The sequence below is a fragment of the Pogonomyrmex barbatus genome, unplaced genomic scaffold (assembly GCF_055798465.1).
Source record: "Pogonomyrmex barbatus isolate J1 unplaced genomic scaffold, ASM5579846v1 scaffold7, whole genome shotgun sequence".
Lineage (NCBI taxonomy): Eukaryota > Metazoa > Arthropoda > Insecta > Hymenoptera > Formicidae > Pogonomyrmex > Pogonomyrmex barbatus.
In genome coordinates this window covers 2,559,014-2,583,767 of record NW_028297171.1, presented here as the reverse complement: position 1 = coordinate 2,583,767, position 24,754 = coordinate 2,559,014, and the positions used below count along the sequence as shown (strand labels likewise).

At 32.9% G+C, this 24,754-nt stretch overlaps 5 protein-coding genes across 8 annotated transcripts in view; 2 read left to right on the top strand and 3 right to left on the bottom strand.

Annotated features, from left to right (window-relative positions):
* Positions 1–2,835: 2,835 nt before the first annotated feature.
* LOC105432991 (small ribosomal subunit protein uS8A) lies at positions 2,836–4,938 on the top strand. 3 transcript variants are annotated; one of them, XM_025219742.2, is made up of 4 exons: positions 2,836–2,996; positions 3,573–3,707; positions 4,320–4,485; positions 4,804–4,938. In XM_025219742.2, the coding sequence occupies exons 2-4, from the start codon at positions 3,575–3,577 to the stop codon at positions 4,895–4,897; spliced, it is 393 nt and encodes a 130-aa protein (XP_025075527.1). In that variant the 5' UTR covers positions 2,836–2,996; positions 3,573–3,574; the 3' UTR covers positions 4,898–4,938. The 3 variants fall into 3 exon arrangements, with proteins under 3 accessions (XP_025075527.1, XP_088939361.1, XP_088939360.1); XM_089083235.1 differs by having other exon boundaries at positions 2,862–2,974; XM_089083234.1 differs by having other exon boundaries at positions 2,983–3,125.
* LOC148934910 (uncharacterized) lies at positions 4,861–6,677 on the bottom strand. 2 transcript variants are annotated; one of them, XM_089083236.1, is made up of 3 exons: positions 5,967–6,135; positions 5,248–5,494; positions 4,861–5,179 (listed from the first exon to the last, which is right to left on the bottom strand). In XM_089083236.1, the coding sequence occupies exons 1-3, from the start codon at positions 6,004–6,006 to the stop codon at positions 5,104–5,106; spliced, it is 363 nt and encodes a 120-aa protein (XP_088939362.1). In that variant the 5' UTR covers positions 6,007–6,135; the 3' UTR covers positions 4,861–5,103. The 2 variants fall into 2 exon arrangements, 1 of the variants encoding a protein (XP_088939362.1); XR_016140866.1 differs by having other exon boundaries at positions 4,861–5,494; positions 6,057–6,677.
* A 1,241-nt stretch (positions 6,678–7,918) lies between these two features.
* On the top strand, positions 7,919–11,629 carry LOC105433000 (uncharacterized). Its single transcript, XM_011648058.3, has 4 exons — positions 7,919–8,249; positions 9,330–9,767; positions 10,395–10,641; positions 10,967–11,629. The coding sequence occupies exons 1-4, from the start codon at positions 8,186–8,188 to the stop codon at positions 11,196–11,198; spliced, it is 981 nt and encodes a 326-aa protein (XP_011646360.2). The 5' UTR covers positions 7,919–8,185; the 3' UTR covers positions 11,199–11,629.
* A 9-nt stretch (positions 11,630–11,638) lies between these two features.
* On the bottom strand, positions 11,639–17,052 carry fz (frizzled class receptor). The gene is made up of 3 exons (XM_011648071.3): positions 15,754–17,052; positions 15,040–15,419; positions 11,639–14,785 (listed from the first exon to the last, which is right to left on the bottom strand). The coding sequence occupies exons 1-3, from the start codon at positions 16,605–16,607 to the stop codon at positions 14,247–14,249; spliced, it is 1,773 nt and encodes a 590-aa protein (XP_011646373.1). The 5' UTR covers positions 16,608–17,052; the 3' UTR covers positions 11,639–14,246.
* Positions 17,053–18,808: 1,756 nt separating this feature from the next.
* Positions 18,809–24,754, bottom strand: part of ttk (zinc finger and BTB domain-containing protein ttk) — a 48,095-nt gene continuing 42,149 nt past the window's right edge. Inside the window, exon 7 of the mRNA XM_089083464.1 lies at positions 18,809–24,547. Within this exon, the coding sequence (XP_088939590.1) occupies positions 24,395–24,547 (153 nt within the window). The 3' untranslated portion in view covers positions 18,809–24,394. The remainder of the gene's footprint in view (positions 24,548–24,754) is intronic.

Here is a 24,754-nt window from a genome sequence, read left to right as displayed (position 1 = left end):
TTACTTCTAGCACTTTCATCTTACATAAAAAAATACGCGCGATTGGTTATAAGCATAGTGAAGATATCCCTATGTTCACGAGAGTGAAAATCACAAATGCGAATGGGGTGGTCCATTTAACTACGTTGCAATTGACGTTGCGTTTTACAGTATAAAAAAGAACAGTAGGCTCACTCTGTCAAAAAGTGTACTAATAATTGTCTCTCGCGCATGACTGTTTTGCACAACCAACAAATGGTGGCAGTCAGTCGCGCTCCAATACTCAATATACAAATCAATGTAAATATAAACAAACATTAATTTAAAATATTTAACATTGAATAATAACTATAATTATTAATCAGATAATAATTTTAATAATTTTAACTATTAAATCAGTGAAGAATTAAGTTCAAGAATTAAAATAATCATTATGCAAAAAATTGTGTTTGAAATAATAATAAAAAAAATTAAAATAATGATTACAGAATTTTTTTCATTTCTGAATGCTAATATTCTTTCTTCATAATTACAATTTTGAGCACAAGATAAGCAGAATATTTTTAATAATAATTACTTTTTCATTATTGCATTGTATATACTGTGTCAAAGGTGCCGCTAAGAAGTTATCCTACTGTAGGTCTATTCTTTAACTTCTTAATGACAGTATGTGTCGGTCCACAATAAGTATTTAATCTTTAAATCGTAAGAAATTGATCAATCATAGTCGATTTTTTTTATATTCGATTATAAATATTATAATTGGTCAATTTCTTACTTCTTGAAGCTTAAATCACCTATTGTGGACCGATATTATCGTTATCGTTGTCGTTGCGCAGATATAATATGGGAAAAAAAGCTGTATAATGACGTACCTAGCTAGTGAAACTGTCGTTAAGAAATTAGAGAATAGGCCTACTATAGATCTATTCTTGAAACATATCACATACGAAAATCCTGTAATATATGTCACATAAACTATAAAATTTTCGTATATGATATGTTTCAAGAATAGAGCCCTGTTCTTTTTTATATTGTGATCAATCACTTATAGCATTTGAACAGAGAAAAACCTCTAGGCACCAACCGCTGTGAATGACTGTGGTCAATCGCAACGCTCCCGTCCGAGCTACGGAATACATTTTGTCATATATAACCTTCTCACGTTAAAAAATATCGACTGTATAGATAATAAATGTTACAGAAAAACAAAAGAATTAATCATGTTAGTTTAAATAATCTATAATATATAAATATTGCATAATATATGCATTCATCTATATACAATAATATTAAATTATAAAATTTATAGACTAATTTTATATAAATTGTAATATATATTGAATATATTATACGTAAGACTTTGCATTAAAAGAAATATTAGGAACAGAAGTTAATATTAAATGTTTTTTAGAAAAATAAGAAATTAAGAATACAGGTTAAATATAATGCACAATGGTTGCAAATTAAGATATAAAATATATAAATATATAAATATGTCATATATCTTATTTGTAGCCATTTCGCATTATATTTATGAATATCTTTATTTTTTTAATATTTAATATTTATTCCTATTCTATTTCTTCCATTATGTGCATAGCCTAATTGTAATTTAAAATAAAATATACTTTGCTCATAATCTGTATAATTTGAGAAATGTATCATCCGGGATGTCAAATGGATCTAGTGTAACCTTTAGTTCTTCTCCTTATTATATTTAAATTTCGGGTGAGGTCTAATCGGACACATGCCGATTGATCGATTAAATAAAAAAATTTTTGATAGGTAACTCATTAGAAAATTCCTAGTCATCGGCTGATGTGAGTGATGTGTCCGATTGAAAATGTGCGCATCTGGGACACTCCTTAAATTTCTTTGGTGACATCTATTCCTATTTCTTTCATTTTCTTCCATCAGCAACATAACAGCGAAATTTATTATTTTTGATATTAATCAATATACATACTATCGTCCTAAATTGTAAGTCTCGATCTACAATAGATGATTTAAGCCTTAAACCATAAGAAATGGGTGAATCATAGTCGAAGAATAGGAGAATAATCGTTGGTTAATTTCTTATGGCTTAAGACTTAAATCACCTATTGTAGACCGGGATTAATACGATGCAAATGCTCGACACAATTTGACTGAATTCGACATTCAAAGACTTGTCGAGCAACGTCATGTGAGAAATATTACATTTTCACTATGATGAAAACTACTCAATTAAACGAGAGCTCGCTTTTATCGTTTTTACTAAGTTTCGCGATACACAATCAACCCCCTGGGAATCAATCATGTAATTTTTCCTCTAGGGCGGAAATGTGAAAAGTGAAAAGTTTCACATGAACTTACAATCATGTACGATTTTGCGGGATCATGTAACTCTCTCAAACGTAAAAATGTGAAATTTTTCACGTGAACTTTTTCGCCATGTATCTTGGTGGCGGAAAGGCGGAAATCTAAGGAATTAATAAATATGCTTCGGAATTAGAGAAGATTAGGACTGCGTTAGGATTAAGTATACGTAGTATATATACAATTGGTTATTAAAAGATATATATAATACTATATAGTATATAGTATATACTATATAGTATATACTATATAGTATATAGTATCAATAAAATAATTTTCATTAGCTATAAAACCTATGAAACTATGTTTCACTTTCCACGCATCCAAGCTACATACATAATCACTGTACATGAAAAGTTTCACGTGAAATGTCAAGGTGTAAAAAATGAAAAGTAAAAAGTGAAAAATGAAAAGTGAAAAATTTCACGTAAAGTTACATTATTGACCCCCTGAGTGCACTCAAGTGTTATTTCTGAACGCACCCTTGTGCTTTTTCTGACACGAGTTCTGTTTTCTGTCAAGGTGGCAGCAATGCAGAATTAAGTTGCGCACATGCGCAAAAAATCCTATCTGTCTCTAACGCTGGTCGGCTTCCTTTTCATGTAACGTGTGGTCGAACGTGTGTGGTGTTTCGGTAAATAAGTTACAAATCACAGGTAATCTTTGGCAAAAGGATCCATCGAATTCGCGTCCGCATGAAGAGCGGCGTATTAAATCCATTTGCGTATCCCAGCAAGCATATTTAATATTCAGAATTAAGGATTTGTGAGATATTGTGGCGCAAAGTAAATCACTGTTATTGTCTCACTTCCTGCTGCAGTCGTTTTCTATCGCAAAAATGCATGAATACAAAAACACGATTTACAGTTACATGATATTTACAGTTACATGATTTTATTAAACTTTGTTTATATTAAGTTTATATTTATTATTATGATTTCCATGAAATGTAGGTTAGGTTAGATTTCTTAGTATGATTCTCTAGAGATATATATATATATATATATATATATATATATATATATATAATAATGTATGTGAATTTATAATGTATAGTATTATATTTATGTTACATGTAGTTTTCAACATTTGTGTAATAAGAAATATAAACAATTACGCTTACAGTTTTTACAATTTAAGATTTATAGAATATTGAATAAACATCGAGATGAAATAGTCTATAAATGTATATATATATCGATCCAGTAATGTTTATTATATTTAATTTCCAGCCATGGTGCGTATGAACGTTCTCAGTGATGCTCTGAAGTCTATCAACAATGCTGAAAAGCGTGGAAAGCGACAGGTATTGTTGAGACCCTGTTCTAAAGTGATTGTCAAGTTCTTGACGGTTATGATGAAGCATGGTGAGTGAAACCAATATTCGCGTTACATTTAACATCACTTTTTATATATATATTTGTGTACAATATATTTGTACAATATATTTGTGTACAATGCATTATTATGTATCTTAAAATTTTTAAAAAACAATTGAAAAAAATTATATTTTTTTAATTTAATATTTCATTGATTGCATTCAGTGAAATAAGTGATCAGTAGTGGTCAGTTATCATTGATTTCTATTGTTAAATTTCTAAATTTTGGTATTTATGTTGATAAATGAAGCTCAACTGTTGTGTACTTGTTGTATATGCCGAATGTGACTGTTGGCAATATGTATTTTTCATCTACAACTATCTTTGAGTAGCAATGCTTTTCTATTGTTTGTATATTTTGCATTAGATTTTATAAATATCTAATAAAATCCTAATATATTTACGAAACTTTTAATAATAAGTTCTTAACATTACAGAAATGTGATTATACTTAATTATTTTTTATATTAAAATTAACACAAAATGTTTACAAAATTTTTTTATTAGAGAATGAAAAAAAAATCAGCAACTCCTTAGAAGACCCATATTATTGGCAGAAGATTAAATAACAGTTTAAATACATGTGTTTGTTGTATATAGGTTATATTGGAGAGTTTGAAATTGTGGATGATCATCGCAGTGGAAAAGTAGTAGTAAACCTTACTGGAAGGTTAAACAAATGCGGTGTTATTTCACCTAGATTTGATGTACCTATTAATGACATTGAGAAATGGACCAACAATCTCTTACCTTCTCGACAGTTTGGGTAAGTGTTTATACATGTACGATATATTTTGAAAAATTTTTTATACACATATCTGTGCACGCTCATGTATGTATATGTGTATATATTTGCTTCGCAAATAATTTTTTTATTTATTATTTTTGATAACTAGAATGTAATAGTATTATAAGTTATATAAATAACAAAATTTAATAAAATATTTTGTTGTTTAAATCAGAGAAAGTTATAAGATCATACATTGATGATTTTTTTATTTGTATATGATATGTTTTTTAATGTCTAAACTTGTATAAATTTCAGAAAATAAGATTGTGTATTGTGTTTTTTTTTATGTTTCAGGTATGTTGTGTTAACAACCAGTGGAGGTATTATGGATCATGAAGAAGCTAGAAGAAAACATCTTGGAGGAAAAATCCTAGGATTTTTCTTCTAACTTTTTTTTAAGTTAAATAATTAAAGATATAAAAACATAAACACATCTTTACATAATTTTTTGTTCAAAATCCTGAATCTTTTTTCCATCTAGATTCTTGATTCCGTAATATTTTATTCATTTAATTTGTTACATTATTATTAATTGTACTTGAAAGGCTGAATTGCTCAATCAATTGAATCATAAACATTGTCAATAATGTTCTACTAAGAATTTCCTCGGTTCTTTTTTAATTTCGATATCCCAGATAGATCACTTTGTTTCGCTTGTTTTATTATATCCCTAAAGAATTGCAATTACATAAATACATGTTAACTGTATAAGAGAACATTTAAATGTTATTTATATACTGAGAGGAGAAAGGAGGAAGAGATTTGATGAGACCGTCACGAATTAAAATGCGTCTGTCTAGGAGTTGTATTAAATATTCATAAGGATCGTGAGGTCGGCGCACTAGAAGCTCGCCAAGCAAGGAATCAACGATGGCCATAATTCCTTTTTGTTTCAAATACAATTTCACTTTTTGTTCTCGCATGTTTCCTGACATGTCGTGGGTAACATTAATTTCGGAATGTACGTCGCACATTTTTTGCTGTTCTGAAAGCGAATTTTAACATTTTTTCATCGCTTCTTCGTCGTTTGAATAAATTTTTAATTAAATAGGGATATAGACGAGACACGGCAATTTTCTTTTGTTTTTTTTTCCTTTTAACCAATGAGATGAAAAATAACACTCTCAAATATCATTTTTATGAACGCTCCGACGAAAGCATTTACCATATGCACATCCACACCCATAGATACATTATACATACATATACATTATCATACATACATATCTCATACATATTTTCTGCACTATATGAACTCATTGAGTTCTATAGTGGAGTGAGCCATCTCTATACTAAACTATAAAAAATCGCGCTCCAGTGAAGAAAGGGCTGCGTTCAGCAGAGAAAGCAGATCAGTGAGCGTTCAGTGATTCTTTATTATGATTGATTTCTACACTTCATTCAACGAAGATTTAAAGGCAAGGACCAATCGTATTGAAAAATCACTGAGCACTCACTGATCTGCTTTCTCTGCTGAACGCAGCCAAGGACGAGCATACTAAAGTTGGAATCTTTATCTCTTTTCTACAGTGTACTTATTGATTAACCTTATGATAGTAGAATAACATTAACCAATCCGGGAATCTCTTGACAAAGAGAGCGATTTCCAACTCGCATGTTATCTTTTTTTAGTAAGTGAGATCTCCTTGAAGGCTCACTTCAGTATACTGTAGAGCTCAATGTATGAATCTAAGGGCCGTACCACACACTTCTGCATAATGAATAAGAAAATGAACCAATCATAGTCCTTCATTTCTACCCTTACAATGGAATAAAAGATTCTGATTAGTTAATTTTCTTATACGTATGCGTTATGCAAAAGTATGTGCTGCGACTCTAACTTCTTAACTTTACATAAATGATAATTTACCAGCACTCAGATAGTACTTTTCTATTAATTTTTCCTATAAGCTTCCAATTCATATTCTGGAGGTCTTAAAATTTTTTTCATATATTGAATAAATGGGTGAATATATTCTGTTTGAATATACATTTGATATTATTTATATCAAGTGAATAAGTGGCTTAGGTAGTAATAGAAAATTGTAATGGAAATTTTTCTTGTTTTTTTATATTATTTAATAGCTATATTTTGATATCTTCTTCTGGAAAAGAATTTTTTATTCAAAATAAAGAAAGCATAGAAATTAGACAAATATGAAATTATATGTTTAGTCGGTAAAACAGTCCAGCATTCTTTTAAGGGCCACAGCACACAAAAAACTTAAGCAATAAAACTTAAAGCGGTGTCTACAATGAGACTTTAGGGTTAGATTATGGAGGTTGTAAGTGTCGGTCCACAATAGGTGATTTAAGCTTTAAGAAGTAAGAAATTGACCAATTATAATCGAATATGAAAAGAATACTCGACTATGATTAGTCAATTTCTTACGGCTTAAAGCTTAAATCACCTATTAAATACTTATTGTGGACTGACACTAATCTATTAATTTATGCCGTAACCGTAAAAATTGACCAATCACGATCAAATTATAGAAGAATAATCGATTATAATTCGTCAATTTTTTACGGTTACAGCATAGGTTAATAGATTGTGGCCTTCATAAGTGTCGGTCCACAATAGGTGATTTAAGCTTTAAGAAGTAAGAAATTGACCAATTATAATCGAATATGAAAAGAATACTCGACTATGATTAGTCAATTTCTTACGGCTCAAAGATTAAATACTTATTGTGGACCGACACTAAAGCGGCGTCTACAATGAGACTTTAAGACGTAAGACTTAAGAAATTGGCCAATCATAATCGATTTATACAAGAATAAATTTCACAATATACAGCACAGTTATACTGTGACGATTGTTAAGCATAAGAAATGAAAATAATTCATTTAAGTAGATTCTTATAACCAGCTTACAGCCTTATAGTCTTATGTTATGTCATTGTAGATTAGACTTAAAACAGTATCTACAATGAGACTTTAAGGCGTAAGGCCGACTGTACACAAGACGTGCAACACGACATGCGACAACACGGCAACGCGTTGATAGGTCAATTTCTTACGGCTTAAAGATTAAATACCTATTGTGGACCGAGACTAAGAGTCGATCCACAATAAATATTTAATCTTTAAACCGTAAGAAATTGACCAATCATAGTCGATTATTCTTTTTATATTTTTTTTCTTTTTATAATTAGTCAATTTCTTATTTCTTAAATCACTTATTAGTGTCGGTCCACAATAAGTATTTAATTTTTAAGTCGTAAGAAATTGACCAATCATAATCGATTATTCTTTTCATATTCGATTATAATCGGTCAATTTCTTACTTCTTAAAACTTAAATCACCTATTGTGAACCGACACTTATGGACCGACACTAAAAGGCATATGTGCTCATTTTGTTATAGTATACGTGACATGAATTATAGATAAATGTGTGCATTGCGCTTTTCGGAATCAGCTCTTATTGTAAATGCTGTTTATTGCAGAAAGTTCAACCATAAAGAACAAACTTTTACAGTAAAGGAATAGAAAAAATTTATTATACCAACATCACGATTGATCTTCAATATTGTTCAAGAGTCAGAATGAGATAGTGACAGTAGTGACACATAAAAAATTGTCTGACCTCTAATTATTCTGTCGTCTCATCAGTTTACGTCACTGTTTAGCGGTGTTTGTCTTCGTGTGGTTGAACATTTGCGTATTTAACCATGGCATTATCGAGAATTGGCAGTATAGAAATGCTGAACACTTTAACTCGTGTCTCGCGCGCAGGTACAAATTATTATTTCCAATTATGCACTATTATTTCGCTTCTTGTTTTATTTGGATTACCTGTAACATTACAGAGATTTCATCGAAATGTACTGCAGGTTTTTTGCGATTAGAGATGTAAACGTCGAAAATGATGGAAATGACAAAGTGCAATAGTTTTTTATGTTTTATTATTTGTTACAATTATTTCAAAAAGAGTTAGAAATTTTTTAAAAATTCATATATTTTAGACTATTTCGCAGCATTCATAATAATTGTATATAATTGAAATTAATTATCTTCTTTTCAAATTTATCCTTTCTTTCAAGTCCACAAAATTTTAATACTAACATATTTATCTCCACAATGGAAATTTCTTTTTTATAATATCAATAATATTATTCATTCAATCTATATTGTAGCATTTCACATTCAATTTTTTTATCACTGTATGTACATATTTATAAGGAATTTGTGATTTTTAAGAAATTTATATATTTATAAATTAAATAGCTTTTAATAGCTTTATTAGAATTTTATCATTTATATGACTTTTATTTATCTCTTATCTTTATACTTTACAAAATAATGTAAAATGGCTATGACATTCTTACTTTTGCAATAATCTTTATATTAACATAAATACAATTTAAAAAAAAGTATATTGTTTCATATCTTCATTTCAATTTCATTATATCTGCTTACAAATCAAACAACTTTACTAAATAATTAACTTTGCTAATATTCTCACTAATTGATTTTTATTTATCATATAATTATATTTATAAACAAAAACGTCTTTTATCTTCTATTATTTTTCTTTTATCTTTCTTTTGTCTTTGAAAGATATATTTTGAAAATATTTGAATTAAAGAAAAAATGAATCTAGCTTATTTATCATTTAAAGGATAAGATTTATTTACAAACTCATTTGTTAATAAGCTTTATCCTTTAAATTAACAGATTTCATACCGAAACAATATTATGCTTTATTTTTTTTACATTTATGTTTCTTATAAGACAAAATAATAATAAATCTATATAATAAGTTACTAATATTACAATATATATGTAGTAATTATAGTATTTTTTAAATTTTAGCATTCCTAGAAATGCAATGTGCAACTCCAGCAGCAGTTCACTGGAAGCAACAGCCACTGCATTTGACCAGTGTACGTTACTATCCAGATCCGCCAACTCTCACTCTGCCGAGCAACGTCTGCGATATCTTCGCCAATGAGACTGGTCGCTTTACGCCAGAACGCGCACGCGACATTGCCTTGTATGCCGAGAACGGCGGTACTGCGGCATCCATGGCAAAGTGTTCCGGATTCCCTGAGATCCGCGACGATGGCCACGTGGACTCGTATGATTGTTTCGGCGCGGTCAGCTTGAATGGCACAATGCAGAGCAACGTGCCAAAGCCTTTCTCCTCACATGGCAAATCCATGCATCTCAATATGCCCGGTGGACAGTGGTCTCGCGACGGCAAGTACATCGCCGAGGACATGCAGCGCTCCCATTATCGCAAGTTGTCGTGTAAGAACGAGAACCTTTGAATGGATTCTGGAGGGTAGAGGTGCTTTCTTCTTTTTCGCTTTTCTGCGATTTCTCTTATGTTCCTACTTTGAATACTAGAAGATGGAGCAATATTTAGTCTCGAGGATCTAAATGTTGAAAGATGTTTCAATCAATAACGAATATTCCAAATTAACTGAATACTAATATTAATAAAAAAATTGATTGAAAATGAATTAATTGATCAAATTAAATTGTATAATAATTTTATACAATATATTATAATAATTATAATAATTTTACTTAATTTCATGAAGCAAAATATTTTGCATACGATAATGCATAAAAATCTAATAATTTACATAATTTACTAGGATTTAAAAACTAATATTTTAAAAATTTATAATACTTTTATGACAATCTAATATTCACAAAAATTCACACAAGGAGATTTCATTATCTTTCTATATTAATAATCGCGTCAACGTAATCAATATTGAACAATCAAAAGTTGAAGATTTTTATACCCTTGAGGATTAACAGATTCTTAAATTTTTGGTAAATAGTCTCAAGGTAAACAAGAGATGGACAAGCTTTTGTGGTCATCCGATACTAAAAATTTATGTTGGGCAATTATGTGTCGCTCAGGTACTACAACTAATGCCTTCATAACGCGTCCGCTTTTACAAGCGACATACCAGCCATACTATACCATCAGAATGAGCTACTCGACTGACATCCCCAAGAAGGACCAGGTGGTGGTGCCGGTGTCTGCGACGATGTCGCAACGGGACAGATTTCGTCTAATGTTGAGAGATTATGGAGGCACTCTGCTCGCCTTTCATATTACTATATCACTGATAAGTCTTGGTGGTTGTTACATGGTGGTTATTAGGTCAGTCATGCATTTTTCGGGATTTGTTTAAAAACCTTTTTTCTTTACATTTCCAAAATATTTGATTATTTTGAGATGCACTCAGCTTTGGATATATAACCAGCTTTTATGGTTTGGCTTTTAACATAGATTTTTTGTATTAATTTTTCAAAATATGACACCTTTCAAAATAAAATAAGGGGAGAAAAGAGAAGAAAACATTTCAGTTTTATTGTATTATTATTATTAATAAACATTTTTAAATTGTTATTTACATAATTTTACTGTCTATTCTGAAAGAATCCATCGCCTCTTTTTGTTCAATAAGTCGAATTCTTGATTTCAGTGGGATCGATGTAACGCCGTTTATACAAAACTGGATTGGCGAAAACGAGCAATTAGAAAACCTGATGAAAGTCTCGACGGATTTCATAATAGCGTACACAGTTCACAAATTGCTCGCACCCATTCGAATAGGAATATCATTAACCGTGACTCCAATAATTGTAAGACGCTTGAGAAAGATGGGCTTTCTTAAGTTGCCAAAAGCGAAATCACTACCGCCGACATCTCCATAAAAATCGGAGACAATCATTTCTTTTATAAAATATTTCATCATTGTATTTCATTTGAAAATGATTAAAATAAAAACGAAATACAATACAGCGGTAGTACTGTGGAAAGAAAGTATAAAAAAATAGTGATATTTTTCGAATAAGATATTTTTTTGTAAATGAGAGCATATTATAATGTCGATTTGTGTATTTTGTATAATTTGAATAAATCGAGTTTTGATACTTTGACATTAGATAAATTAATACATATATATTAGACAAGATGTTTATCTTCTTTTGTAACTTCAATTTAAAAACTTCAAATTAGTCTCAAATTCAAGTTAATGTAACTATATTCGTATTATGTGGGAGGTCTAGGTTTGTATATTTATATTTCTGTGTTATCGATTTTGTAAAGAAATTATCTGTAAATAAACATTTACATGCAAGTAAAATGAATCAGCTTCACGTATATCCTTTCGTTTATTATATAAAGAATATAGTGTAATCATAAAATTTACATAATTTTATAATATCTTATGTATGACGAAGTCGTATGTCTCGCGCGTGACACGATATATAATAATCACGCGTGTCGTATTCGCAGCACATAATTTTCATACGCAAAAAAGCTCGGCAATTTTAGTTGAACAAATTCGCAATTTGTTCGCATAAGTTTTGATCGTGCATGACACGATCGATATATATATGTACAAAAGTCTTTAAAAATATATTATAATACATAGAATAGAATTAAAAAATGTATATAATTATATATACAATTGGTGTGAACCTAAAGTAGCACACTTCTTACGAATTAATCTACAAGTTAATCTCGTTGAGACTCCGCTGAAATGTCCTCGACGTTTGACATTACTGTCTGTACGTTAATAACAATAAATTCGTCGCGAAAAAGGATCCTTAATGAATATGTAGAAAGAAAAAATCATAGGCTGATAGAAGCCATCAAAGTCTTGATTTGAGTATTAATTGAGTATTTTTTTTATGTCCCTCAATGCTCTATTAAGCGTAATAGATTTCCAATTCTCTATTAATATCAAACTGAGAAGATTCGGCGATATAAAACATAATTCATGATTGTTAAGATGTTCAGATTTTTAATCCTATTAACGAATTCGATTGGACGCATTAATATGTACTGATGTAAAATTATAGTTTGTCTTATATTTTACTTTATTTAGAGTAAGTTCAGGTTATCCTTGTTTAATATTTAGTGAAAAACAAGGATAAAATGACACATAGTGACATTCAAACGGGGAATCTGAATGTACCTTTAGATATAAAAGCAAAACGCAAACACTTCGACTAACGAAACATTTAAACTGCTTTCTATGGTAGAGCAACATAATAATTTATGTTTATACGATAGTTTTTAGTGCATGTCAATATGCGTTAGTACATCCAAAAAAATTGCTATTAAAATTTTTAATCCTTAGATCGGATCCTTAGAACCGATAGCTGCTTTAAAAACTTTGAACACTTGAGTTATCTGAAGATTTGAGCATTTTCAACTTAAACTTAGAGACTTGAGTCATTTATAAAAAGAGTCGAGATTACGCTATTGAAAAAAAGGAAATTAATATTATCTAATAATACTTTCAAATTGATCAACATTCAGTACAAATACTTTACAAAGTTGTAAATCATCCATAGAAACATGAAAAATAAAAGAACTTATTTGGCACAGCGACGAATATGATGTACGGTTTTAATTATTCATAACTAAAAATGTAATGCGAAGCGTCATTACAACTTTGATTCAGATCTCTATTTGCTTATAAACTACTTTTTCAAAAACTAAAAGAAATAAATGTACAATATATAAATATTTCGAAAAGTATAATAAAAAAACTTTGTCAAACGATAAATTAACATCTTTGTTATAAAATTTAATTATTTTCTAATTTTAATAAAAAATGATGCTTTTTGGTTAAGGTTTGAAGTTGATGTCAAAGATTGGAACGTGATATTAAAAAGTCCGGAAAATCCATATTAATGATCGAAAATCCATATTAATAATGCGATTATCTTACGTGGTAAATTTATGCATTTTTAGCATAATTATAAAAGTCACGATATTTCCAATAAGCAATATGTCAACAGATTGTCAGCAGATTTGATCAGAACATGTTAGCATCAACTTATGTTCTGCTGACAAATGCCTGCGGTAGTTTTGCAATTATGCTTAACACACTTTGTTCAGTCTCTGACAATCTGTTATCAAATTAAACAGATCCTACTTGATTTTTGCTGCCAATAACATTAAGTTATATCAGTAGAAAATCCAGTTTCTACTGCTGATACAAATCCCAGATAATCCAATCTGCAGAGATAGATTTTGCATTATCATTTTTATGACAACACCAGATACTTTCCGATCAAACTCTGAAATTTGTTGTTTTACCATCAGAAATTGATGGTAAACTCTGTTCAAAATTTATCTCTGCAAACTTAACTGAGACATTTTCCTTCAAAAAAATTCTTTTCATGAATTGCAATCATTAATCCTTAATTTCAATGCATGCACAACAATATAAGGGTAAGTTACAATCGTTCGGAAAATCATAGATTTACGAAATTCAAAAAACATAACGAAATCATGAAATGTTGAAAAAAAGTTTGTTTTTTTTATGTCTTAAATTCAATAATTTCAGCAATTATGATAATTATTTTGTTTAAGGCTCGGTTCTCTCGCGGTGCGATATGGGTAGTATGACGTCAGAGGAGAGAAATAACACGTAAAAAGTTTTTTAAAGCGTCGTATAGCTTTATCTCGTACTTTTCCCTTAAAAACATGATATTTTCGTATTCTTAAAACTTGTAAAAAATATCAGAAAGTAAGATATCTGTCCAATAAATCATGTAAAAGTGTAAAATAATTCTTGAAATAATGGTCACTGCTCAGCTATTAGAAACAACTAGATCTAGTGATCTGATAATTATCGTCATAATTCAATATGACTGCAAAGAGACAACCGAGCCTTAAGTTTCTTGATATTTCCTGATATTAAAAAAAAAGGTATATAAACCTTCATGAGTAAAGCAGTTGTCTTAAACATAGGCCTCGGTACGATGACCTCGTATGTGATGGAAGAATTGTTGCCAACTGGTAAGCGTTTTTCTGGACCATACCCAGAAACTGCTGGTAATGCCGACGATCATAGCCATGAGATACTTGATCATGAATATTTCGAAATCGGGTCTGTGACCAAGATCGCGAGTTCGCTCGCCTACTGGACATGGCAATGAATAGAGTGACTGCGGACCTGGACGCGAGCACATCTCCATGTTCCATGTGAGCATCCACTGATCGAAGTAGGCCTGCTCGTAAAAGAGACAGGCGATCACGACCAGAGCAGGTACGATGTAGAGCACAGAAAAAATGCCGATGCGAATCATGAGTTTCTCGAGCTTGTCGGTTTTGGTGCCGTCGTGTTTCATCACTGTCCGAATGCGGAAGAGCGACACAAAGCCGGCCAGTAGGAACACGGTACCCAGCAAAAGATAGACGCACAACGGTGCCAGCACAAAACCTCGAAGAGCTTCCACGTTCCAAAGACCGACATAGCAAACCCCGGACAATATATCACCTATAAATTATAAAAAAATAATGTAATTTCTAGATTTAAAATTTGTAACATAAACAATATAAAAATAAGAAACTTTTTCAGTTTTGCTCTTAACTCTGAAAATAAACAAATTTGAAATGATGAAAGTATTTTTCATTTTGTAGTATGCTTAAGAAAATATAACAAAATGATTTATGTCTACATCCTTGTGCCAAGTTTTATAATTTTTTTGTATAATTATTTTCTGTAATTATTTAATTTGCATAATTATTTACCTTCCACTTTTCCCATCGCCAAAATAGTGACGGTCTTTACGGCCGGCGCGGCCCAAGCAGCCAGATGAAAATACTGCGAATTGGTCTCAATTGCTTCATGCCCCCACTTCAATCCAGCTGCGAGGAACCATGTGAGAGTGAGGATAACCCACCAGATACTTGATGCCATACCAAAGAAGTAAAGGATCATGAAGAGTACGGTGCACAATTCATGTTTGGTACCCTGAGTAATTGTAGAGGTCATCTGTATCCGCATACCCATAGGAGGTGGGAAAGGTTCCCTGCATGATATGGAGTTGCCTGCTGCCCAACCGATCACATAAGCCAGTGCCACCATAAGGTAACACACAGACAAGAAAATAATAGGCCTTTCGGGATACCTGTGCCAGAAATAAATGTTTAAACTTGGAGAGATTTTGGTGCGTGTAAAATTAGTATATCATTTGATAAAAATCATAAATTATTAAGTTCTAGTTTTATTTTCAATAATTCAATAATTTTCAATAATTCAACATTAATTGCGCATCTACAAATTGATTTAATATTTGACATTTAACATTCCATTTAATAAAACTATTATCCTTTTTTATAATTATAAAACTATTAATCACATAACAGATCTAATAATAGATCTTACAAAATATACATTTGTTATTCAACGTTTGATATATTCTATAAAAGTGATAATTCAATCTTAGAAAAAGAAAACTTTACCTAAATCTATCTGTATCGATGAGAAATGTGAGGAACGTGAAGAAGCATGAAGCGGCACAGATAGAGGCCCATGTGCCGACCCATACTCTTGAGAATTTTCTCTGTCTCTCAGTGAAAAACATCCCGTCGCAAGGCGCCCCACAATCAGGCTCCACTTTGTCTCCCACTTTCAGTGAATATCCTAATCCATGAGGAACTTTAAATTGGACTGGACAAACAAAGCCAAAATCTCTGGCACCCAAAGCAAAACCACTGCCACTACCGCCGTATGGTTTAAGCCCGTCATTCCAGGTTGGTTGAAACTCCGCCGGCATGCGAGCTGGGGGATAGAGGGGAGTGACCGGTTCCTGGGGCGTGGTGGTCTCGTTGGTACCTACGCAGAGCTCCGTGCCGCCGTTCTCTGGCATCTTGGCGCAGTCCAGGGCCTCCGGCCATGAGAAACCGAAGCTATTCATCAGAGCCTCGCAGCCGGAGCGCGCGCTCTCGCAGAGCGACCGACACGGCGGTATCGCCTTCTCGATGATGGTGCAAACGGGCGCATAGACGGTGCACAGGAAGAAGCGCAGGTCCGGACTGCATTTCATCTTGACAAGCGGCATGTATTGGTGTACCTCTTGGCCGGCGTCCTCCTGCTTTTGATGATTCATCAGGTTCGGCATGATCGTCTCGTTGTACGGGATGTTCATGCAGAGATTGATGGTGATGGGCTCGCAGCGGCCGTGATGAGCAAGGGGATCACCGCTGCCACCGCTGCCGCCGCCACTGCCGCCGTTCAGGGCGGTAGAGGAATGCAGAGCGGCGGTGACGATCACCACGCCGGACAGAAATGCACCGATCATCGCTGTCCGCAACATCTCTCGTCCTGGCCTCCTCTCGAGGACGAGCGCGCACCTCTGGGACACTCACGAGCGAGACATGTCACGGGCGATACTTACACTCTGCGATACCCACGCGACAATGAGAGTGAAGGTAACGGGTGAAGAAGGTAGTAGTGATGATGGGAATGAAGGTAGTGGCGATGATAGTGATGATGATGATGATGATAATGATGATCAAGGGGATGGACGCGCTCGCGAAGTAGCGGTGTAAACAGTTATGGTAGCCATACGAATGTCCTGGTGACAGCGGCGACGAGAGAGAGAGAGAATTATGGAGAATCCTCATCGAGCCATCCGATAGCCAATAGGAAGGCTCAATTCGTAGGGGCATTCTCAGATTTATCGTGTCGCGTTCACATGCCAGTCTATGAGAGAATCCGAAAGGACGTATCCGCGTTTTCCTCTCTAAATTGCTTTAATCGTGGGAATCGAAATTTGGATTTAAATTCGCGAGATCGAGTTATATCACTGAAAAATTTCAACTATAAAATAATAAAATAGATATTTAAAACTTTTTACTGTAAAATAGTAAAATAAGCATTTTAAACTTTTTAATATAGACTAATATTAAAATACGTTTTTCTTGGCTAATAAAGATCTGCTCTTGCTAAGGAGACTTTTCTTCCCAGATAGCACAGATAGAATCTAAAAAGTAATTCTTGAAGATTTTCTTAAATCGGATTTCGATCCCTTAAGATCCCGCATAGTCAATGAAATGATCGGGGATATAGCATCCTAAGCTTATACTCGAGCTTATAATCTTGAATATAAGAATTGAAGAAGCCGTCCGCGTGCTTTTTATTCTATTCTATTCTATATGGCTTTTAGTTATGGAGAAATGGAGAAATGGAACTCTCCGTCCATCTGTCGATGATGTTAAGTATCACTTGCGAGCAATTTTTTTCGAACCTATTACGAATACAAAAAGGACTCCTTCCAACTTCAACTTAACTCTACAAAAGTCAAAACGTATATTTCTATGGAATCCTTTTTGAATTAGGAAAAGAATTCTTTTTTAAGTTCATAACGACCATGTCCTGTTTGGAGCCACAATCCAGCTTATTTCTTTTATTTTCAGAAAATACCAATACGTCAATGTCCAAACTTACAAGGAGAGATTCAGAGAAATGTTAATTATAAGATAATCTCGATCAAACTTCAATCGACTTAATCGAATTAGTCGAATCAAAATTGTTGAAGTAAAATACACAAATGTTTTAATTCATTCTGTCTAATTTGATCTCATTTATTATATATATATTAAATGATAAAGAATCGTCTCGCTTTTTCTTATTTTCTATTTTGTCTAAATTAACAAAATAATACAGATATACAATATAGATTATTTTAATGATTTAATTTTTTATTTTTATTTTTTTATTTATTTCATGAAAATTAGAAAAAAATAAATCACATCTCTGTTCTCAAATTGGGATCTAAAAGAAAAACAATCAAATATAGATGGCATTAAAATTTCTATTCTAAAAATTCTAAAAGAAAAAAAGGAATAGAAGTATATATTTTGATTTTTGTGGAGTTAAATCAAAGTTGCTCTGAGAGAAATCCTTTTTCTATTCATAATATATTCGAAAAGAATCGCTCATCCGCGAGTAGTATGTGGCATCATCGATGGTTGGATGCGACGGAGTTCTATTTCTTGTAATTTAAAAATCATACAGGACAGAATAAAAGACATTATATTAAGAGTTTTTTGAATTATGTTCTAATAAAATAACGATAAAGTGATCCCTTGAAGGTAAGCCCATAAAATTGATTTCCGAGATAAAAGTAAATAAAAAATATCTTGCACAATTTCGTTTAGTTCTCTGCAATAATTATTTTAGAGACTTGATATTTCTCTGAGAGATATATTTGTTAGGTGTATTAATCTAAAAATTATTTCAATTTCATTGCGAATTATTATAAACTATAAGAAGATTTCCATTTGTATCTGAAAAAGAGCTCAGAATTGATAATATAAAAGTGAAACTCTTTGGAACTCTTATCAAACATTTTTAGATCAGATATGAAACGGAAGAAGAATACATTCCATAAAGGATTCAAAACGAATTATTTTTCTCTACGCTATCTGGAACATCGTTATCTTTTTTCCTCAACAGAACCACAATTTGAGAATCAATATAGATAAAAGGACGAAGAACAGACGGAAAACTCGATGAGCCTCGATTTTGATTTTATTTCCTTTCCGACACATAATGCACAATACGTTCCGTTAGCCCTCGCCGACGATCGGCGCATATGATCGCAACTGTTACAGTTCTCTTTCCTCACTTTTTTCTTTTTTTCCTTTTTCTTATTCTTCTGCACTTAAAGTACGCACGCATGCACCGTACGAATCTTTAGACGGGTCGCATTTACGGACGCTCGCGCACGGACGCTTGCGCTATATACAACGCCAGTCATTTACGCGAACTGCGTATTTTCAAGACCCGCCAGATTTCTCCAAAATCCCATACGAGATCTGAACGAGAGATCGATCACAGGGATGATTTTGATCGAGCCCTGATCAACCTAATCAGCGATTAACTTATCAATTGAAGCAACACTTTCGCTATCGCGTTAACGCAGATGGAATCTTCCACATATGGAAAGAAAGATAGAAATTTTGCTTCAGGTGATCCTATCGATTGAAGATGATTAAGTTAATCAGAGTTTAAGATCATCTTGAAAATTATTTCTTTGAGCAACGACCAACCTGAGCCTCCATGTTTCCTTTATTTCTTGTAGGAGTTTCTCGAAGACTTGATTGTTTATTTTGATGATGAAAAAACTTTAGCTGATATTCAGCGCAAAAATATTTTTCTCATTATTCTGAAATATATTTTATTAGTGACAATTCGTGACAACAAATATAACATGTTGAGATAATGAGATTTCATTCGATACCAAAGATGTTAGGAATCTTTCAAACAAATATCTTACACGAAAAATACTATTCTTTTCGTAGATTCCATCCCAAAAAAAAAAAAAATAAAGTTTCTATCTCGTAATTTTTGCAATAAGATAATAGCGGGTGTTGAAAATGAGCGTCTCGTTTGATAGTACAATTTGATACAATTGCTGAGGAAGAATCGCGCGCGAGCCGCCCGAGTCGCGAATTACGCTTCGTTATCGTAAACAAATAAATAATTTATCTTCTCGCACAAATGTACTCCCGGCTCTCATCAAGTTGAACTCAACTTGTAAGAGCTCAGCCTTCTTACACCTTACGATTAGTATTATTTAACATTTAAGAGTCATTATGGAAGATTGAAGTGCACTGCCGATCTCTTGCGCGCCTCCCTGCTCAATAAATCGTCCTAATTAATTAATTAAATCTCACGAAAGAAGAACGTTATTTTGATTCAAAAGGGAATCGGAAAGAAATCTATCTGAAATCAGATTCCTAATCTTGAAAATCGGAATTACTTAAAAAGTTTACTTTTCTCAAGTTTTTTTTACTAAAGGAAGGAATTTATTCGTTATTTTTAGAAAAGAACGGCGACAAGGGGGTAGATGTCACGCATTCAGTTCCTTAGTATGTATAGAAATCGCTATATTTACAACGCGATATCATGGAAGACGACTGATATCACTTATGGAAAGACCAAAATGCTATCGATGCCTCGGGGTCATCGATAAGAGCGCGAATCATTACGCTATTCGTGGGGAAGCACCGTTTTCAAGCTAAGAAGTTCTAAATTTTTTTTCTCCCTAGGAAACTGCTATTAATAACTTCGCGTGATAGTAAATCTAGGCGACCGCAAACATTATTATTGGCACAATATTGAATTTCAGAAAGAATCGAACGCAAATTTTCTACATTCTCTGCGTATGCATGCAGTTCTTAAAATAGTATAAAATATTAATAATATTTTATTTATGCTATAGATATTAACTTGTTATATTTCTGAACGACGCACTCATTGTCGAAAATGCGTGCGTAGGAAATATCGTAATGATTAAAAGTTCATTTTTTTTTCGACTGTGAACAATATCTCAAATTCCTTCAAAGATTTTAGAAAGGGCTTTTCACATAATTCATATATGCAAGGTTCTTCCTTCACGAGATCTGAAATCTGCGTACTTCAACATATCACATAATAATTTGCGGTCGAAAAATTTAGTAACACTTATATAAATTCAAGTCTATATAATAATTTATAGAGATGCAAGGGTTAAGAGAGAAGATATCTTCTCTCTTAAGAGAGGAAATTCCTGTGAAAATCTCTTTAATAAGTTCTTGTGTTTTCAATTATAGTTCAGGAGTATTTGGTTCCTCGTCATATAAGTATATGTATTTCCTTCTCAAATTAAATTGATTTTTTTTTTTAGATTAATCAAGAGGGAGGCAAGCACGAGGCGGGATTCCGTTTCCAGAGCTCGGAGGATAATATCTTCCGCTGGTGCACGCTGCACGAATTTAACGTCGCGGCCATTGCTTGGCGGTGTTGTTCAGCATCAAACGCAGACGCGTGATCCTGCGGAAGAGAATCGCGCGGCCGTGTATAACGTGAAAAACGCGGCACGAACACGGGCCACGGGATTGGTATGCAGCGCGTTACCAACGCGGGCACTCTCTCATATACACCTGCATCCATCTGTACATGATTGCGTGTAATACCCGGCGGACAGAGTCAAAAGAGATCATCGCCGAGATTACAATTCCAGAATGATCGATGCGTTTTCACGCGTCGTCAAAGAAACGCGCGTTCGTGTGTAGGAAGTGTTTGTGTGTACCGAATCGTGTTGCGTGCGTGTGTGCGTGCGTGTGCGTGTGTGTGTGTGTGTGTGTGTGTGTGTATGTGTGTGTGTGTGTGTGTGTGTGTGTGTGTGTATGCATTTTTTTCACCTTGTCCATTAGCACCAAATCTAAGCTAGTCGTGTGTAGAGGTGTGAGATTTTTTTCAGGACATGCTGTCCTGAATTTTTTATTTATGAGGGACCTCCTATATATGTATTATATTGCGCGGTGTAACGCGATTTCTCTGGCCCGCAAAAGACAAGATAATGAGGATTAAAATACTTTCGAGATATTCGAAAAAATGGACAGACTTTCTTGGAATATTTCAGCGAGATTAATACACGAGTATAACGCGCCTGCCGCACATCCGGTCGACCAGTGCGCATTATATTATACTTATTCGTATGTTACATGCGCTCAATCACGAAAGTCCACCTATGTCCAAGGATATGAAAACAAATGCATTGAAAATGAATAAAAATGGATAAATGAAAATTAAAAAGTTGAATTAATAATTTATAAAAACAGAAATTAAAATTTAAAAATCTTAAAATATATAATTTGATGTATTAAAAAAGACATTTTAAGGCTAGATTGTCTCTCTGCAGCCATATTGAATTATGACGTCAGAGGCAAGAAATGATATGCAAAAGGTTTCTTGCGTCGTATAGCTTTGTCTTGTACTTTTTTCTTAAAAACATAATATTTTCGTATTCTTAAAACTTGTAAAAAAGGTACCAAAAGATATCTATCCAATAAATCACGTAAAAGTGTAAAATAAATTTTGAAATAATGGTGCTTAGCTATCAGAAAATACCAGATCACTAGATCTAGTTGTTTCTGATGTTGCTGAACAGTGATCATTATTTCAAGATTTATTTTACACTTTTACGTGATTTATTGGACAGATATCTTACTTTCTGGTATTTTTTACAAGTTTTTAAGAATACGAAAATATTATGTTTTTAAGGGAAAAGTACAAGACAAAACTATACGACGCAAGAAACTTTTTACATGTCATTTCTTGCCTCTGACGTCATACAACCCACCATGTCACGCCGCGAGAGAATCAAGTTTTAATAATTAATTCGAGATGAAAAATTTTCAAGCATTTGAGATTCTATTAAATATCATAGAATATTTTGATTATTATAAAAGTTACTGTTTTGAAAAATTTTTTAATCAAGTTTTGGTTTGAAATATCATCAAGGTAGAAAAGTTTACGCAACTTTTTTTTAAAGAGATCTTCCTTGGAGGTCTACTTTCGCATTAAATGCACGTACAGATATTCGTCTATCTATCTATCTATCTATCTATCTATCTATCTATCTATCTATCTATTGTTCCGCTAGCGACACTAATAATCGTGTCGATCTAATTATCCGAGTGCAATAGCGTGCATGTCCGCACCTTCTGCGTGTTTTCACAGAAATATTTTATACACCCAGTATATCTGTGACGTAACTGGAAGAGCGCGTAATTGAGTAAATATAATTAAACGTCCCCGGTATCCGTATGTCGATAAGATTCTTTCCAATTTATTTGTATATTACAATACATGTTGCGTATTGCGTCACGTACAAAATATACCGTGGATGTATTTTATAAAAAAGAAAGATGTTTTTTTTTTTTTAATAAATTGAATGAAAAGATATAAAAAAGAATTATGAGATATTTTAAAATTGATTTCTGTCAAATTTTAACTTTTGTTCTTCATGAATTTCTGTTGACATTTCTTATACTAATTGATTTATTTATAATTAATATAATATTAAAAATAATTAACAATATTCCGTTCTAGGTAGAGAAATATTGCGTAATTTGTGTGGTGTAGTAACCTTTGGCGTTACATGGACACGCAGTATCGGCGGGACTTAGCACGTCATTAAAAATTAGCAAAAACAATAGATCGGTACTGTATGGTCGCACTTGTTGAGCAAACGATCGCCGTGCGCCTGGGAAGATATACATTTGGCACTGGATTTTCTCTCTTTTTCTTTCTCTTCCTCTCTTATATATTTTTTCGAGTAAAGCTCTCTTCACTCGCGCAGCGAACTCTCGATTACGCGATTTTAGATAAATAGAAGTGAAAAGTATAAACATAAAGGTAAAAAAATCACAATTCCATTCAAAGATTTTCTGAAAGCTAGATATCTACGATCAAATATATATTTCGTTAGTCTTAAATATGTTATTTTTTTAATATCGCTTTTTATCGCGTTGTTTTAGCTTCAAACTGCGTTAAAACTTTTACGTCGAAACTAACCTAACCATCTTGAATCATAATTAATTGTGGGATTTTAATTATTTCTAACTTTGATCGCGCAAAGATTTGTCTCATCCTTTCGTTTTGATTGCACTCTTTGATACTATTTCATCCCATTTATTTTTCATAAAATAAGATTAATAAGATTAATTTTAGTAATCAATAATATTAAATTGTTTTAAAATTGTTTAAAAGATAAATAATAGAAATAATGAAATTGATCCATGATAAATTCTGCGATAGTGTTTGAATTTACTCTGGCTTAATCGATAATCGAGAGTTCTTTGCAGCTCGCTGATACGTGATAAAAGAAAGTGTTTTTCTATTTACAAGGATTCACAACGATCATAGCGATCGAAGAAACATCGTCGCTGACGTTCATCACTCACAGCTGGTTGGGAAAAAAATATACGCAGCCGTGCCCCTTCTTATTTTTACATCACCCGAACGATAACTCGTTCGATTATCAGGAACGTATCTTCTTCGCGAAACCCGAAGACGTTCGATTCTCCTTCGGCCCCCATCTCCCTTCCCGTAATTTTCCCTCGAATTTAAAGAAACTACTATGCCGTTCTCTACATTCACTCGAAAATAATGATTGATATTTATATATTTGTAGAAAGAAAGAAAGAAGGGAACGCCCAGGAACCGGAGGAACCGAACGGACCTCTTTCTTCGGGATCACGAGGAGGGCCTCGCCCGATGATGATATGGTTGCCCCTCGAAAAAGTCGCCGACGCGGCCGGCTCGGCCTTAGCTATTCATGACCGTGGTCCTCCTAGAATAGCCACGCCTCGTCACCGTTTCACCTTGTGCCTCGCACTCCCGCTTCACTCGGTCGATTATGTCCGCCACCAGTTTCTCTTCCTTTTCCCGTTGCTGTTCCCAATCAGGACCCTTGCTAATCTATAACAATATTAGATAAAAGAAGTAATATTTATACTAGAGGGATCTATACAGCACAGATCTTGCAGCTATATTGCAGCAACATCGCTGCAATCTTGTAAGATTGCCAGCAATGTTGCTGCAATATAATTGTAAAGTTCGTGCTGTATGAGCAAGAAGCCGCTGCTAAAGAAGACGTTGATGTTGCAGATACTTTTGCAGGTACTC